Raw genomic sequence first — 19,739 nt, forward strand, 5'->3', positions numbered from 1 at the left:
AAGTTGTAATTAAGAAAACTAAGATGCAATTTAGAAGTCGCAAGATGTAATTAAGAAACACAACATGTAATAAAGAAATTTTAAAATGTAATTGAGAAACCCAACATGTAAATAAGAAATCGCAACATGTAATTTGAAAAACAAAAGTTGTAATTAAGAAATCGTAATATGAAAATGAGAATACATTATTTGTAATTGCGAATTCACAATTTAAGGTTAAAGGTCATTATAATAAATCTTCATGGACCTGCATTTTAATAAGTTAATAATATCAAATTTAGCATTTGTGTGCACCAGCAATACAATAATAAAGTAATGGAATTGAAAGATTGTTGTGTTATTTGTCAATACATTATGAACAGATAGTCTCTTATTAAATTGAATCCATGCAAGCATTTATTTCACCAAATTTGTTTACATCCACTTCTGGAAAAACCAGAACCACCTTGTCCAATTTGTAGACATAAAATACATACAACTGAACAAGTTGAAAGACAAAATGTTTTATCTTCATCGAATGATAGAAGAAGAGTTATTGAATGTACTGAGTGAAATGACGATTGGGTGACTCTGGCGCAAACTTTAGGTATCAAATATAAGTCAGCATACAATTAGGTCCGCAGCAGAAATTTAAATTTCATTGGAAGAGCTGGTTTTAAATCAAAAACATTTCCCAATGATCAAATCGAAGAAACATTACCATGGATTGAAAGTGACTGTCAGTTGACATTAGTAGCGATTAAAACAAGGATATTAAAACAATTTAATATTAGCGTCAGCACAACCACAATTGCCAATTACCTCCAAGGCAGACTATTTTCATTTAAAAAAGTGCACAAGGAGCTTACTACAATGAATAGTAATGAGAACAAACAATAAAAAAGCTGAATATGTTAGGAACATTAACGAACACATCCCAAATGGTCATCAGATAGTTTGGTTGGATGAAACAAATTTTAATATTTTTTGTAGAAAAACGCAAGGATGTGCCAAACAGGGGAAAAGAGCAATAATGAAAGTACCTTCTTCAAAAAGAGCAAACATACAATTGATTGCAGCTAAATCAACAATAAATGTCATCATGGTGGAAACTCGCAGAAGATCATTTAAAGCAGATTCTTGTAACGAGTGGATGTTGGCTTTTTTTAACCAGTGGGTTACATCTGGGAATCGTTTAGAGGATTTGGTCATCGCAACAGATAATGCTCCATGTCATGCTCGTTTGAAAAGAGTGTTTGAAAATTCACCGGCTCAGTTGTTACCATTAGGACCATACAGCTCACTGTTAATCCCAGTGGAAGCTATCTGGTCCAAAATAAAAATAAACGTTAACAATGTTATTCACATTTCAACTGTATTCGGTGCTGGTATTATGGAACAACGAATGCAGTATTTAGAAAGAGTTGTTACTGCGGCAAAAAATACAATAATGAGAAGTGATTGTACACGCGCTGTACAACATACGACCACGCATTACGCAACGACTTTAAATATGGAAGAAATCCAAGTTGGTGCTTAACTGAATATTGCAATGATTTTTAATGACGTTGTTTAAATTTAAATTTTTATGTAAATAAATTTTTGTGCTTTATTTATTATTCATCTGAAATCTCAATTAAATTTTTCACAAACAAAAATAAAAGAAAGTTTTAATTGACACCTAATAGGATTTTTCCAGTTACCGGAGTCCTTAAGTATAATGGCGGCAAGGACTCCGGGACTCCCGGCTTAAAAACAACAAGTTTCAAGTCTTAGAATTTTATGAATTTTTTTCTTGTCGCAGATCATAAGTCAACAAACATGTTTAGAGCTTCTGGACACCTGGAGTCCTTTTGGGACTCTGCATCCCTGCTTAAATTACAAAGTATATTAGGACTACAAAATTCAAAATACAAAGAACTTTGTATTCTTTATACTTTTCTTAATTACAACTATCATGTTCTCAATTACATTTTACGATTTCTTATTTACAACTTTCATTTTCTCAATTGCATGAACGTTTCTTAATTACAACTTTCAAGTTTTCAATTACATCTTGAAAATTTGTAGATTGGTCTTTCTTAATTAGTAAATTAAACTTGTTTTGTGGTAATTTATTTTATGGCAGTAGTTTAAAAAAGTTTATATCCATAAATAAAATTAAAAAAAAAAGAAAATTTTGTGACGTGAAAAGCATGAGGCCGTAATGCCCTAAGCCATTTTTATTCAAAACAAGGATATAAATATTTATATTTATATTTATATATTATATATATAAATATAAATATAAATATATGTGTGTGTGTATATATATATATATATAAACATACACATATATACACACACACATATATATAAGTGTGTGTGTGTATATATATATACAAGGTTGTTATCTGTCAAATATGTCTGAGACATATTTTCTGCCGACATAAATTATGTTCTACATATTTTCTATTGACATATTTTGACATAATTTTATGTCTGAATTATTTTCTGCTGATATAAAATATGTCAGACATTTTCTATTGACATATTTTGACATAATTTTATGTCTGAATTATTTTCTGCTGACATAAAATATGTCAGACATATTTTCTATCGACATATTTTGACATAATTTTACATCTGAATTATTTGCTGTTTGATATTCTTGAAGAAAAAATCAATCTAACAAATTTATTGCGCATTTCAGCTTAATTTACAGAGTTAAGTAAAAATAGTATAACAAATTTGTTGCTTTTTTGCAATCAATTATGCTTCATATAACTTTTATTTTAAATCCTATAAGCAAACATCTGTTGTTTCATAAAGGTCTTTTTCTGCCCTTTTTAGCGATGTATCATTTGATAGTATTGACTAATATTGACATTTATTAACTTATTTATTGATTATGACTTATTTATTGATTATGAGTAATATTGGCATTGATAGCATTGATAATATTGACATTTGATAGTATTGACTAATATTGACTAGTATTGATGCATCATTTGATAGTATTTGATAGTATTGATTAGTATTAGCGCTTTCCCTTATTAGAATGTAAAAGCCATCTTAAGCTGATTTTTTATTACTGAAAGTGGTTTTTATTAGTATGACTAAACTTAAAATTATTCTTTTGATTAAAATGATAATAAAAAAAAAAACTTTTTCAGTTATTTTTAATTATTAGTTGATTCTGAAAAAAATTTTATTATGAAAAATTGAATGCAAAAGATTCTATGAAAAAACGGTTCACAGAATTTCAAAAAAAATTTTTCCAAATTAAATTCATTTAAGCTGAAGAAATTGAAATATTTTGCAAAAATTATATTCAGCTCATTAAATTCATATTAAGAAGACTAACTGGTAATAATTTATAACTAATTACGTATAATATACTTTTAGTTATAATAGTTATAATTTATTTAAAAATAAAATAATTGAAAAATGCATTATAACTGCATAATTAACTGCCATAAACTTGTATAAAATGTGTGAAATATATATTGGAATAATTATTTTTTTCGCTTTCCTTACGATTTAAAGTCAAAAATGGAGAATAATTTATTGAATGAATCAACTATTAAAAATAACTGAAAATGTTTTTTTAACTATTATTTTAATTAAAAGAATAATTTTAAGTTTAGTCATACTAATAAAAACCATTTTCAGTAATAAAAACTCAACTTGAGATGGTTTTTACATTATTATAAGGGAAATCGCCAATACTAATCCATATTATTCAATACTATCAAATACTATCAAATGATGTATCAATACTAGTAGATACTATCAAATGATACATCGCTAAAAATACTTTGTCAATACTATCAAATGATACATCGCTAAAAAGGGCAGAAAAAGACCTTTATGAAACAACAGATGTTTGCTTATAGGATTTAAAATAAAAGATTTATGAAGCATAATTGATTGCAAAAAAGCAACAAATTTGTTATACTATTTTTACTTAACTCTGTAAATTAAGCTGAAATGCGCAATAAATTTGTTAAATTGATTTTTTCTTCAAGAATACCAAACAGCAAATAATTCAGATATAAAACTCAAAATATGTCGATAGAAAAGATATCTAACATATTTTATGTCAGCAGAAAATAATTCAGACACAAAAATATGTCAAAATTTGTTGATAGAAAATATGTCTGACATATTTTATGTCAGATTCAATGTCTGATAATATGTCGACAGATCTGCCAGACATTTTAGTTGTAACAACTCTGTATGTATACACACATATATATATATATATATATATATATATATATATATATATATATATATATATATATATATATATATATATAAAACTTTTTTTCAATTTTGAAATTTTTCCATCACGCTTTTTTTTCCCTTAAAAAAACATTTGTATTGACTGAAAACAAAAATTATAAGTATTTGTGGAATAAACAGATGTTTAAAAGATTTATTGTGTTATTGTTTTATTGTAATAAAAACACTCAGATTCAAAACAAACTAAGAGTTATTTTTATCAAGTCTTATGCTGTAGTTTAATATTATGGATACAATATATCCAAAATATTAAAAATACAGAAAAACAGAAAAACAACTATAAAAGAAGAAATTTTTAACTTACGTTGATAATCCACAGCCATCAATAATTTTACAAACAGGAAAAATTAGTTTTCCTAGAAATTTTCTATTCGATGCTGGTCTAGGTTTCGACTTGTTACAAACTTCAACTTCTAACAAGTCAGCTGCTGTGCCAGAAAACACAAACGCCTATAAAAAAAGTGTTACAGTAATGATGTTTTATATGTATTAATTTTATTGACACAAATATACTTTATACACACACAAGTAGCATTTTGCACAAAAATATGCCAATAATACTAATTAAAAAAACAATACGCAAATACACCAACGCTAAATGCAAGAATATATAACAACATTTTCTAAATACACATAAAAACCAAACTAGAAGTAAAACCAGTCAAAAAGTATAAACAACTGATAGCAATTATTAATTAATCATTTATCATTATAATAAAATTATTATAAACAAATAAATAAATTTTTTACCCAATTTATACTGTTTCTTTCACTCATAGTTTTTTATTAATGATTGATTAAAAAGTTTTAATTAAAGTTATATAAAAACTTCTTAAAGTTTTAAAATTCAGTCTATTTCAGTCAAATGCTTCTAAAAATTATAAACAGGCACAAAAACAGAAAAATCTCTAGTTAATTTTGTATTAAAAAAATCTTGTTTGTCAAAACATAATTATGATGTTGCTTTTTTTTTCTTTTCTTCTGATTACATTGGTCTGAAAAATGAGATGTCAAAGGGTAGGGTCAGATGTGTGGAACTTTAGTGGCACTGGTAAATTCTTAAATTTCAATTACAGAAAATACATTTTTTTTTTAATTTTAATGTAAAAGAAGCTATCTAACAGCTTGCGTCAATAGTAACAAACTTGCATAAACAAAAAAGGTTGAAAATTTGAAAATTGAATTAAAATTTTTTGTAATATTTAACAAGCTGATAATGCTGGTATTTATAACCCAGCGAAAATTTCTAAAATAAAAATTTATTAATAATAAGAGAAACAGTATTTCTTGACGTTTTTTAAACTATATATAACATATTTCTTAAAAAAATTAATATATTTAAAAGTATTCAATTATTAAACAACTTTATGAACTTATCTTATATCAACTTTACAATATAAATATCTAAAAATACTCACAAATTTTACTAAAAATATGTAAAAATTGAGTGGCATTCCCTACCCATTTGGGTCATAACCCTAACCCTGACTGACTATATATTATCATATTTATAAAATGTAAAATAACTATATGTTTATATGTTTTTTTAAATTATGTAAAGTACTGAGTATCCATTTTCCATTGTTTAACTTTCATATTTAACTGATATATTTTTAAAAAACTCATCTCGAATCTTGTTAAGTAGTTTATTAAAATTTATTAAAATTTATTTATTAAAATGACAATCAAGTGTTTAACAGTAATAATAAAAAGAAAAATATTTGTTGAAGTTTTTTTTCTTTAGTTAAAGATATTAAAGTCTTTTTATTTGTTGAAAATATTGTTTGAAGAGTTTAAAATATTACTCTGGCATTTAAACTATAAAATTTCTAATAAAGCTGTTTAATTAAATATTGTGTTCTTAAAAGGCTAAAAGCCTAAATGACTTAAAAATCAACTATTTACTGAAAGTCCTATGTGCTTATCCATAAATTTATTTTTATACTAGTTTATTAAATTAAACTGTGAAATTCAAGGGTGACCCATCAAATCTTACCATTAGCATTAACTTACATAATTTACAGAACTTAAAGTTAAAATATAGCAAAGCTACGATACTACATAATATAACAACTTTAACATTTTCTAACAAACCTCAGTTTCCCAAACAGGATCAATAGTATTCTGCTTTGGTACTGTTTTACCTTGAAGACCATGATGCTTTTGAAATGCTGCAAGATGTCTCACACGTGGAATAACATTAATTTTAACATATGGATTAGGTTTTCCAAAAAAACCTTTTTTTAGATTACTAGCTCTCATACCTTACACCAAAAAAAAATCAAAATTTTGTCACAAAAAATTAAATATAACTAATACTTAGTAGTAACAAAGTAACTTCCACTAACCAGACATAGAGATAACAAGTAAGTCATCAACGCCAGGTATTGCCATTGGAGGCATCATCTATCATAAATTTATATATATTAGAAAAGTAACTAATTCATTACGTAAAATATGTCACTTCATCATAGATTATTATAAGCGAAAGGAAATTAAAAACTTTTTTTTCTTATAAAAAGGGAGAAGTACTTTCATTTAAAAGAATTCTTTTCACAAATGTATTTTTTGTTTCTTATTAATTCAATATCATGTAAAGCTCTTTTGACATAATATGCTTATGAACATAAATTACGTTATCTAATATCTTGTTGGTAACTGATAAAATCTTTACATTGTTTATAATCCTTATTAAAAATATGTAAAATTATTAAATACACTACCGTTCATAATTATTGGAATAAAATTAACTTTTTAAAAAAATGCTATATTTTATTTAACTATTACGTTTATTATATGTTTATTTTTTCTACTAATTCAAAATTAATTAATTTAAAAAACATAAAAGTATTTTGATTAAAATACTTTGGTAAAAATCATAAGAATAATAAAAATGCGGCAAAACTACATAAAAAATGGAACATCAATGACTGTAAACGTGGATTGACGTGTCGAAGTTTTAAATCTTTACTTTCAAAAGAAGATTGTCTGAAAAAAAAATCGATGAATGTATGATAAAATAGTGTGTAGTATCAACTGTAAAACATGGTGAATGTAGTGTTGAGATGTAGGGGGCTTTTTAATCGGAATGCCTCAGGTGACATTGTAAAAATAGAGAGAATAATGACAAAAGTAGTTTACTTGGACACTTAAAAAGTCATGCTATACCTTTAGAAAGTTGGGTTAATGGGAAGCCATTTACTTTTTCCAGAAAAAAATAACTTTAGGCTTAAATCCAAAACATACTCTTCAGAACATTGTATAAGTTATTTGACTGAGTTCAAGAATGATCAAATATTAAATAGAATGATTTATCCTCCCCAATCACAAGATCTCACTTTACCAAATTTTTATAGGAGGAATTTAAAGTAATGTCAAAAACAAATGCCTGATGATGCATAAGATGTGGAAAAAACTTATTGGTTAGTGGCATAAAATTGACTTCAACAAATTGGATAAGTCATTAAGCAGAATGCCAAGAATATGTATGGCGGTTAATGTCGCAATTAACCGCCATACATATTAACCATTCGATTAATTATGGCCAGTAGTGTATGTAAAAATTAAAATAAATAAATTGTGATAAACAAACAAAAGATTATCTTAAATAAAAGATTGTTTTAAGAAATAAATTATAAGGAAATATAATCTTTTTCAAACACCAAGTTTAGATCTATTAATAATTTTTGTTAAATTAGTTTAAATAATTTTTAGCACGGTTTAAAATTAAATTTAATTACAACGCGATAATTTAAAATACTTTCAAAATATCAATAATTTTTAAGTTTCTGTAACAAATAAGATCTTACTAATTACTATACATTAAAAGCAAAGGGTTTTAAAGTTTTGTAGATTGTTTTTTTTATTCGCCTATACTTTGTTGTTGTAAAAAAGAGTGCATATTTTTTTGATAAAACAAGCACTCAATTCAAATGAAAAATCTAATGGCGTATATATCATCATGTGCTTTATCTGAAAGTAGAAAAGTGAATGTTATCAATGGTTTACAATATTACTTTTATTTATGCAAACTATTTCTAGTCTACACTTAGTCCTATAATGAAAAATGACTATAATATGCGAGAAATCTGCTGAATGTAAAATTTTTATTAAAAAAAGCGATGGGCAACTCAAAAAGTCGACATGCGACCAAAATTAATGAACTTTCAGTTGCCCTTCTGGCGACCGACCAAAAGTCCGAGTGTTCACCCCTGACCTATAGTAATATATAAGACATTAGTGATGTAGTGGTAGAGCACTTTTTTTTAAATGTCATATGACTATTTTTGAAGTATTAAAAAATATGGAACAGTATAGTGATCAGGGATGCGGAGTCCCAAATAGGACTCCGGATTTGAAAGTCACAAAAAGATTACTTTATCTTAGTTTTTGGTATCCAGGAGCTCTAAAAATATAAATAAGTTTATGGACTACTAATAGAAAAAAAGTTAAGAATTTTAGGTTAGAGGAAAAATCATTTTTTGAGCCCGGAGTCCTTAAGTATAATGGCGGCAAGGACTCCAGGACTCCGGGCTTAAAAACAATAAATGTCAAGTCTTTAAATTTCATGATTTTTTTTCTTGTCGCAGATCATAAGTCAACAAATTTGTTTAGAGCTTCTGGACACTACAGACTTGGAAAAAGTAGAGATATAAAGCCGGAGTTTTTTTGGGACTCCACATCACTGATAGTGATACTATATTTTGTGCTTTACTTGAATTTTATATACAATTTAGTTTTGTTTTCTTTGATAAACAGTATTACGGACCACTCACCCAAAATTAAAAAGTAAAAAAAAAGGTTTCAAAAAAGGCATTCAAAACTTAATACATATTTACAAATTGACACTGAAGAAAGTTGGACAAAAAGCAGTTTATACTATCAATAAAAGACCTGATGAAGTTCTGTCATGGTTTTGACAACCTCTTACAGGAAATCATCAATAACAGCTATGCAAAGCAAGTTTTTTTAAAAGAGGTGAAGAAAAAACAGAAAAATGATAAGCTTTGAGGTACACTGCAGCAACATAATATCAGGTTTTACACCAATTTTCTAAAGAGTTACTTCATTCAATCAGGATTTATTGCTTACTGACCGAATAAAAATTGCTGTTAAACAATAAACAAAACCTCAAACATCTTCAATGGCAATAAATCATCAAAGCTATTATTAGAATCAAAGTAAATAGAATTAGTTTGTCACCATTTTTTTTTTTTTTTTTTTATTTGTTTTATTTATTATTAGTCATTTTATGCATTCTTTTTATTGAACTTTCCACATTGTTAATTATTTGAAGTGAATTATTTGAAGCTAATAATTCAAATCTAATTATTCAAAGCTAATTATTCAAAGGTTATAATTCGAAGCCTGGGTCTTGAATGAACTGAATTGCTAATTGTTTTTTACTATTTTTTTAAACCATGCTTATAAAAACTCTTCATTGTCATCATCATTATTCTAATGCATGTATATGATTAAAAACTTTAAATTCTTACTTACTATTAATGTTTTTATTGCAATGAGTGTTTCAGTATTAATTTGAATTGTTCAGTGACTGTTGCTGTTAGAGAGATGAGTTCTATACAATGTTGGAAATGATTGTTAAGCATCTAGTTTCAATAATAATTCGGTCCATGATGTCAGTTGCGTTGCACAGATTTATATAATTGAGAGCAATATCTATAAACATAAGTGCATGAATGTTCTGAATCAGGTATTGTTACAAGATCAAGATCATGTTCCACAAAACAGCTATATTTTAAAAGTACCTGTCATAGAGCCAAAGATTGTCCCCTTTCATTCATCCATTGCCTGTTAACTGATCTTAATGAAACCCAATTGAAAATTTATGGATAATTGTCAAAAGAAAGCTCAGAAAAAGCCAATTAGCATTCCCTCTGATTGAGGCGCTAATCAAAGTATGTAAACATGTCTGAAATTTTGTTCAAATGATTTTGTTAAAATTATAAAGTTGCCAGCTTCACCAAATTTGTTGCACAAAATTTTATAAACATCAATATTAAAAAGATCTTACTAACGATAGAAAAATCAGACATTATTATATAGACCAGAGTTTTTAAATAAAGTAATAACATCATAGCTTTTTAGCGTATGGAAACTATTTTACAATGTTATTTATATAAAATAAATATCAACAACCATATTTTCAATCGATTAAATCTAGGCAAATAATAAACCTTCAAAATTCAAATTAAATCACAAAGAAGATTAGAGATTTGATTGAATATAATTATACATACAAATTACTTTTCTCTGACATTTTATTAGAACTTAATTTCATTAACACTTTATATTAACCACTATGTGCCATTATTATTAACCAACATGCACCTTAACCAAAAGAATTAAAGATCTACACTCACTACTTACAATGGATGTTAAATATGAAATGAACCATCATGAATATTTGTTGAAAAACATCTTAATAAATCTAAAAATTAAAAAAAAAAAAAAATAGAATTCAGATGAAATACTAAAGATGATGGATCATCACCTTCAATCTTTGTAAAGCTAAAACTAGCAACAATTATCTGGTTTCAAGGATTCATTTCATAACTTTTAAAGAATAGAACTTAAAGAAAAAGAATAGAACTTAAAGAAAAAGAATAGAACTTAAAGAAAAAAGACTTAAACCTTGACATTAAAAAAAAAAAATCTTGAAAAAATCTTTAAATGGTTTTAATTTTTAAAAAACATAAAGTTTTATTATTTATTTGGTTGCGAAGTTCAAAAAACATGCACAACAATTAAAGCAACATAACTAATGTCTGCCGATCATCTCTATTCAAGTATTAAATGGCCAATATAATTTCTAAAAACTATACATCAAGCAAACTCAAGAAAAAACTTAATTATCTAACTGAATTAATATTTTATTTTTTAAAAAAAGACATCAGAAGACATAGTGTCATTAGATATAATCATAAGAAAAACTTTTTTCAAAGTTAAAGAATTTGAAATTATAAAAAATTTAAACCCTTACCTCAGCAGGTAATGAATCAAGTGGACAACATATTGTGAAGATAGGACTGCATGCAAGACATTGGTCAGGATTACTTCGAAAGTATTTGAACACACATAAATTAACCACTAAATTAAATGCAATATTGTTAAAAAATTAAAAATTCATATACATGTAAAATATATATATATATATATATATATATATATATATATATATATATACACATATATATATATATATAAACTTATTTAAATTAACTTAATTAAAGTAAATTATATAGTTTTATATTTATTAAAATACAATAGTCCAAATTAAAACCTTTAGTTGGTGTATGTTCATTTCCAGCATCTATAATTTAGAATAGAAACAGGATCCATTGTGTTAACTAGTTTCGATATAGTCCAATAAGCAGACCATTTCCCAATAGTAAGATCTTTTCCTTAATTTTAGGGGACATTTATTTTTTAAGTAAAACTCGAGCCAAGGGACTACATTATTTTCCCAATTCAATAAAAAAGGCCATAAAAATTTATGAGTAATTATGGTAATTCCTGGTTAACACATCAGGATTACCATGGTTACTCTGCTATTGGTAACATGTAATCTACTACAACCTGCCTTGTGTTTTGCTGCCTTGTAAGATTTGTTTTTTTAGGCAAAGGCTAGAAGAAGTTAACTTTAATTAAAATTACCTCAGTAAAGGCTTTACTGATTTCTCAATATAAATAACACATCTTGAACAAACACTAACTGTATCCAGTTACAGTCACATAGAAGACCAAAAAACTTCTATAGATCCATCTCACCAGTTACAGTCACATAGAAAATCAAAAAACTTCTGTAGATCTATCTCACACCCCTTCTTCATCTAATTGAGTGATGAATTGTAAACCTGTGTTATATTGTCTCATACCAAGAATGATTAACACTGGAACTTTTTGGCTCTACTCTTTTTTGCTTGTGCAATCTTGGTAGTGGCTATCCAACTGTTCCTATTATCTTTTAATAACTGTACAAATCTAAAACTAAGTTTAATGGTTTTGAGACTGGCTGATTGTAAAGTTTCTCAAACACTGTGGTAACTCTCACAGAAACTGATTTCATTTACAGCTGTAAAACAACAGAGTATTAACATTGCCATGTTGCAAATAGATTGTGTCCCCATTAGTGCTTTTGGTGTGCATTTTTTACACCACATTAGAAGCATGTTGCTACAACTTTGAGTTGATAAGTAGGAATGTGGCAACTTATTGTTTAGGCTGTCATGCATTATTTATAAGCCAAGTTTTCTATTAATTAAAAACATGAATAAAGTATCTAAAAATATTAAACAAAAAAACCATCATTGCTGCTAAATTGTTTTAATCTATCCTTCAAAAGTATTTGTGGTCCTTAAAATAATTTTTCAATCTCTTTTTCAATTATTTTTTTCAGCGTCATTCATCTTATAAGCTAATTAGATAACACAATTAGCTTTAACTTATGAAATACTTGCTCAACAAGTGTTTCATAAGTTAAAGCTAATTGTGTTGAAAATTTGTACATTACTATTATTCAAGGAGAGGAACTCAAAAATGATACCTAAAACACTAAAAATCTAAGCTTCTCTATGAAAACTCAATTTTGAAATGGTGTAACAATTTTTATAAGTGTTTTGATGCCCCATATAAACTTGTTTGCATTTCAAATTAAAGATCTTTACTTTATACAATCTTCATGTTTAATGAAGTATTTTCTATTTATAAATCTTCAAATAACTATTTTAAAATCATTTCTTACAGAACTAAAAAATAATATAATAATATTAATGATAAAGAAAGATGTTCAATTGGATTAATAAAGAAAGAAAAATAAAATAAAACTATCTAGCTTTAACAAGAACTCTCTGTTCCTCATATAGATTAATGACTATCTTCCTAGTGATTTTAGCTCTTAAATTCAAGTGATTCTCTTCTGTGAAATAGATTTTCCAACAATTGATCTTTTTTTTTCAATTAAACTAAAAACAGATTTAACTGATAATATATCAGGTAAAGAAATTCAATTAAAAATAGCTTACAACAAATTAGATGCTGTTTTACATAAATATAATATTCAAAATTTTAAAAGCACAAAACATCAAGTTGAAACTTTTAGAAAATATAAGTTAGCTGTAAGCAAAACTGTTATCTTTTGGATCTCATTATTGCTATATAAAACAAACCATTGGGTCAGATGTCCAAGTATGAAAAAAACTAGATCAAAGAATTGTAAAAGACCTTTAAAAACAACTTTTTTCTTATCCACAGAATTAACAGAAAAACTTGAAATACAAATCACCAATTGCACTGTGAAACAAAAAGCTAACGAAGCAAAACTGTTTTCTCAAATGCTTACATTTGCCAAAATATATCAAAATTGGACCATAGAGCAGTAGAAAGTCATACTTTTTTACAATAAATCAAAATACAACCTCTTTGGATGTGACAATATAAAGCTAAGAGTGTGAAGATTATGGACCACTTTATGTACAAAAATATCATGGAAGATGTTGTTACCACATGCTGAATGGAAGACGCTGCTAAAATGGATTTTTCAACAGGACAATGACCTTAAATGTACATCAAAAATCAAAAGTTTTAAATTATTTTAGGAACATAATAAACTATTTTAAAATTAATATGTTCAATTGTTTTACTACTTTTTTTCTACTTGTGATCGAGTTTTGTTTTTGTTTGAGTTTGTTCATGTTTTGTTTTCGTTTGAGTTTGTTCACGTTTAAATTTGAGTTTGGTCATGTTTAAATTTGAGTTTGTTCATGTTTTGTTCAATACTGTATATATTGTAAAATATTTTAAAAGATATGTTTTTACCTTCATTAAATTTAATATCTTTAGAAATATGCCAAGATATTGAACCAAATGTTGACTTCCCAACATTTTTTGATTTCATGTCAATATAATTTTTCTCATCAAGCTCATCTAAAAATCAAAAAAAAAAAAACATTAAAAATATATCTAATTGTAATCAACATCACATCATGGCAAAAAAAAAATACCTGACTTCTGATACTGATGGTAATGTTTTGTTAACTTTGCCGCGAAATAATGTGAATGTGATAAAATTATAATATATATTAAATATAATATAATATAAAATGAAGCCTAAACATGTAAATTTGATAACTAAATATTTATACATGTATATGTAAGTGGAGAGTTTTTTTTTACAAAAACAGTTAAAAGAAATAACATTAAAATAAACCACTAATGTAACACATATGCAAATGTTTTTTTATTTGTCAATCAAGTCAATTTTTTTATTTGTCAATCAAGTTGATACGATAGTGGTACGATACTGGGGTTGATACTTGACCGGCACCAGGGCCAAGTTTGATAAAATACCGCCGGGTCCAGGTTTGTGATCAGGGCTCCACAAACATTTATACATCCTAAAGTATATTTTTCTTATTCAAAATTCATGTTATATTTTGTATATATATATATATGCATATACAAACATCATTATGATCAACATGATCATCATAATCATCATTACCATCATCAAGATCATGATGACGATGATGATGATCATCATCATCAACATCATTACCATCATCATCGTCATCAGGCTTTAGCATTCCTCTTTTATGGTGTTTCTTTAATAAAAACAGTCTAGAGCATTTTTTTTTCTGAACTAAAGCTCATTCATACAATATGTAAGGCACTCTCTTCAAGTTTTCTTCTACCACTACCATTTTCTACTGAAGCTGCTACCTCTCTACATGCTGATACCAAAATTACTTTAATCTTTTCTAACAAACAATGTTCGATACAACGTTTTTTTCTAATCTGTCTAAGATTATGCCTCTTTTTCTTGTCTTGTTAGAGTCACACCACACATCTATCTGATCATCTTCTTTTTTGGCAAATACTACACTGTATAAATACTAAAGTTTATATAACAATCAAAAGATATTGTATGCCAGCATCTAAATAAATAGCAAACGTATATATTTATATCCATAATATGTATGCATAAAGTGCATCTTCGAAGCTTTTATTCCTTCTAGAATAAAAGTTTGGAAGCTTTTATTACTTCTCTTCAATTTTAAGCCAAGCCTCATTCTACTCCACATTTTTCACCATCTTGAACAGTTGTTTTGTTAAAAAATAATCTTTTTTTTCCATCTTTTTTAAAAAAACATCTCTCTTAAGAACAAATGTCCTTTCATTATTGCAAGAAGCCAATGTATAAAAGTCCTGTCTGATGTAAAGCTCTGTTATTCTCAGTTTACTAAACCTTGTATATTATCTCAGATGTTGGGCTCTAGAGACTTTTGGTTAGTCTTCAACAGTGTTATTAACTAAATTAAGTCTAACATTTAATCTCTAATTCATGGGTCTGATCTTTTTACTTCTCCCCAGAATAAAGCAGAGTTAATTGTTAAGAAATCTTACTCTAATTTGACTCTTGGATATAATGGCCCTACTCTCCCTGACAGTTAAACATATTAACCCATTGTTAAACATCCAAATCACTCTGGCTTCCAATGCTAGAGTTAATTCTCAATTAAACACTTCTAGAGTTTGTGCCCTAGACAAGATTTCCATCATAGTCTTAAAAAAGTGTTCACCAGAACTCGCTTCACTTTTTGCTAAACTTTTAAAAAGTGCTAAATAAGTGGTTACAACTTTTTAAAACTCTAGAAAACACTTTGACCTCTCTAACTATCCTACAACTAGTCTTCACTTTGTTATTAGTTTCTCTATATAAAGGTTTTGAGGTTATTAAATTATTTCTAAGGGTACCACAAGGTTCTATCTTTGCTCCTGTATAGTTTTTTATCTACAATAACGATCTTCATGAAATCTAAAAAACCTCTATTTGCTGATGACTCAAATCAGCAGCCGATCTTAAATCTGATCTCTCTCTCTCCTGTAACAGCTTAAGGCTAGCAGTGGCTTATGGATTTAAATTCTGGACTTGAAATCCACAGTTTTTGTGAGACAACAAAACTCATTTATTTACTGCAAAAAAATATTGCAATAATGTTGGCATTCCTTGCAATATTGTTGGAATATTGTTGCAATATTGTTGCAAAATTGTTGCAATATTGTTGGCATTGACAAATAAAAACCTCTTACTCACAGAAAAAGTCTAAAAGCACATTGTAAATGTAGACCTGCTTTATCTTCCAAGCTTGAACCACTCTCCAATTGTTGTAAGGTTGCATTTCTTTCTTTTTTCTACAAATACAATCATGATCAATGCTCAAACGAGCTATCATCTCTATATCAATAAATGAAAACTCATACTTGCTTGGCTTTTTATTCAACAAGTTGCATTCTTTTACTGTATCTGTATCTGTTCCTTCATGCTAAAGAAAATTTTATTAATCCAGCTTTTTCTTGAACATCAAAAAAACCTTATAACTCTAACCCATCTTCATGTTTTTCTTTTTTATACAACTTACAACTTTTTAAGTCTTCAGTTATATGTTTCCTAGTATTTTAACTTATTCTCTATTTTAAAGTAACTCATAACTTAATAGTGGTTGCTTGCAATCTTGTTGGAAATAAGTTTAAAATATATAAATGCATGGTAGTTTTTAATAAATAGTAAGTGTAAGTATAAAATTATAATATATTAATTATAATAAATTTTTTTTAGACCCAGCTATTAACCTCTTCTAAATTTTATAATTTTGTCGGGGCTGGAGCCGGGTTTGCAAAAAGTCTCATTTTTAGCCGGGGACGGGGCCCTATTCACTTACTATAGTTGTGTAGTGGTTGAGCGCTTGCAATGTAAGTGAAAAGTTCCGAGTTCGATCCTCACCGCATCCCTGATAGTACCACGCTAAACTTGTTTCTTCAAACAGCAGCCTTATTTGTTGAGGCTCTGTTTTGGAGTTAAAGAGCTGAATATTCAAACCACAGACAATTTTTGTCAGTAAAACAATTCTCTTAAAAAGATTTTTTTTATAGATAACCTTCAAGTTATTTGAACTATTCTTCAGATAATCATAATCTTCATATCATTCAGATATTCAAATTAGATAAACATTATCTTCAAAATATTTGAATTATTCTTTAGATAGCCTTGCAGTTAATTTCTTTATTGACTTTGTTTACCTCCAAAGGTCCCCTCAGCTTTGGGAGGTGAACAACAATTATTGTTTAGTTATAAAAAGTTAGACTTTTTTTAAGCCTAGCACGCTTTGAAAAAAAAAATTTTATGTTGATTTAGGAGACTACAATTTAAACGAACTCATTGAAATCTTTAAATAATTAATTAAGGGAATATACCTAAATGAGATATTTGAACTGCTTATATAATAATATGAGGAAATGTGTGATGGTAGCAGCAGCATTAAGACAATGGATAAAAGAGTTATTTGTCATGAAAAAAGCTGTTGCTAGTGTTCCAAAGTTTTCAGTTATTAATTGGAATATGCATTAGTGTTGTAATGGTAGACTGCTTGTTTTATAAGAAGTTCTAAATTTTTAAATTTTACAAAACTTAAAATTAATTCTTTACAGATTTCAACTGTTGAATCCTTTAAGAGTTAAAACAAAAAAAAATATATCAAAAATTTTAAGACAAAAAAGCATTAAAAAACCAGATATATTCTTAATGCTTTGCAAACTGTTTGGAGGTGTTACTGATATATCCCTATATTATTTTTCAGGGTAATTTCAGATTCAGACAAGTGTTCATATTAATTGCCTATTTATTGCAAGGAACTCAAAATGGTTCATTATTCCGATATATGGATTGTTTTACAAATATTTTGGCGAAATTAATTAATTCACTTTGCACCCTATTACTGAAAATCATGTATATGTATATATTTGCCCTTGGAATTAGGGTCAGCATTCAGCCAACCTAATTGTTGACTAGACCTGAGATCGGCAAATATTTGCTAACCACAGACACTGATAAAAAAAACCAACGATTTACTCAAATTTTTAATTAAAATAAATTTAAATAAAAAAAGGAAATATGGACATTTTATTTAAATTCTTAAATACAAACCTTTCTGTTAAATCGTAAACAAATCAATTAAAAATAAAAACGGCAAAACAAGCATTTTCTTAACTCTAAATTAATTAAAATAAAATTGGCAAAACAAATAGATATTATGCTTGTTTTATAACTTTCATGGACATACTTCCAAAATATATTGACATTTTGTTGAAGAATATTTTCTCTAGTATTATTGATATTGTCTGTTTATTAAAACTCCTTTTTATCTAAAAAACTTTGTTTTAATAAAAGTATGAAAATGCGTTTCATTATTTGTACACCAATTATTATTTATAACTTCAACCATTAAATTATCAATAATTTATAATTGGCTAAAATTTAAAATTAAATTAAAAAAAAAATTAAACAACTAGTTTTCAAAAAAATTTTCAATAGTAAAACAATGGTATAATACATAATAATAAATGCAAGAATAAAATTACATTCAAGTTTTAAAATTATAATTAAATAAAAAAACTAAAATTATCATTAAATTAAAAACTAAAATGTATATATATGTATATATATATATATATATATATATATATATATATATATATATATATATATATATATATATATATATATATATATATATATATATATATGTATGTATGTATGTATTATATAATAATGATTACATAAACTATCATTTTATACCTTGATAATAAAGACCAAGCCAATAAGAATCTGTTAAGGATCTAGCAGAAGTATTATTCCATGTGACAATTATTTTATCACCAAGGTTTACGCGCGATGTACTTAGAGTTAAACAGGCTTCATGGAGATCACTTTTTAACTCATTGTTTATATCACTTTCGCTTACTGCTGGTCTAATTGAAAACGTGTTAGTAGAGTCACTTATATTGGCCATTGATCCAAATTTATTAAGTAACTTTACCATGACTTTAAAATCAACATTTTTTAATGAACACCATCAATTGAAACAGAAGATCATTTTTTCTTTTATTAAATGATTATTTATATAAAAAATAATCTAAAATATACATTTTTTTAGTTGTTTGTATGTTAATGCGTGTGTGAGTGACATTAATTTTGCACATTTTTAATTTTAATTACATATTTCTAAACAAATACATAAATTTTATTATAATTATATATAACTATAATTAACAATTTTAAACCTGGACATACACATAAACAAGAACACAAATTATATTGGATTTTGGATAAAAAGCATTGTTCTAATTTAATTTTTTGTAATATTTTGATAAAACGGAAGAAAATCGGCGAAAACGATGTTTTAAAAAAGATTTGTAGAGCTACCATTTTGTTTACGAAGGTAATATTTTGTTTACTCCCTTCACCATAGAGCTTATTTTATAAAAGACTGCTTTACTAAATAACATGTAGAGTATGTAATATTTTTTATTACCAGGTAATAGTAATTAGTTATATTATAAAATTTATACTGTTACGATGAACAAAAATGACTACTTCTCTTTTTAGAAATAAT

At 26.6% G+C, this 19,739-nt stretch overlaps 1 protein-coding gene across 1 annotated transcript in view; it reads right to left on the reverse strand.

The window, feature by feature from the left end:
• LOC100208531 (E3 ubiquitin-protein ligase HECW1) overlaps positions 1 to 19,350 on the reverse strand; it is a 52,241-nt gene extending 32,891 nt beyond the window's left edge. Inside the window, exons 1-6 of the mRNA XM_065811086.1 lie at positions 18,923 to 19,350; positions 14,107 to 14,214; positions 11,273 to 11,379; positions 6,618 to 6,675; positions 6,364 to 6,533; positions 4,574 to 4,719 (exon numbers count right to left, since the gene is read on the reverse strand). Coding sequence (XP_065667158.1) covers positions 4,574 to 4,719; positions 6,364 to 6,533; positions 6,618 to 6,675; positions 11,273 to 11,379; positions 14,107 to 14,214; positions 18,923 to 19,166 — 833 coding nt within the window. The 5' untranslated portion in view covers positions 19,167 to 19,350. The remainder of the gene's footprint in view (positions 1 to 4,573; positions 4,720 to 6,363; positions 6,534 to 6,617; positions 6,676 to 11,272; positions 11,380 to 14,106; positions 14,215 to 18,922) is intronic.
• Positions 19,351 to 19,739: the final 389 nt, after the last annotated feature.

Source organism: Hydra vulgaris, chromosome 11 (assembly GCF_038396675.1).
Source record: "Hydra vulgaris chromosome 11, alternate assembly HydraT2T_AEP".
NCBI lineage: Eukaryota > Metazoa > Cnidaria > Hydrozoa > Anthoathecata > Hydridae > Hydra > Hydra vulgaris.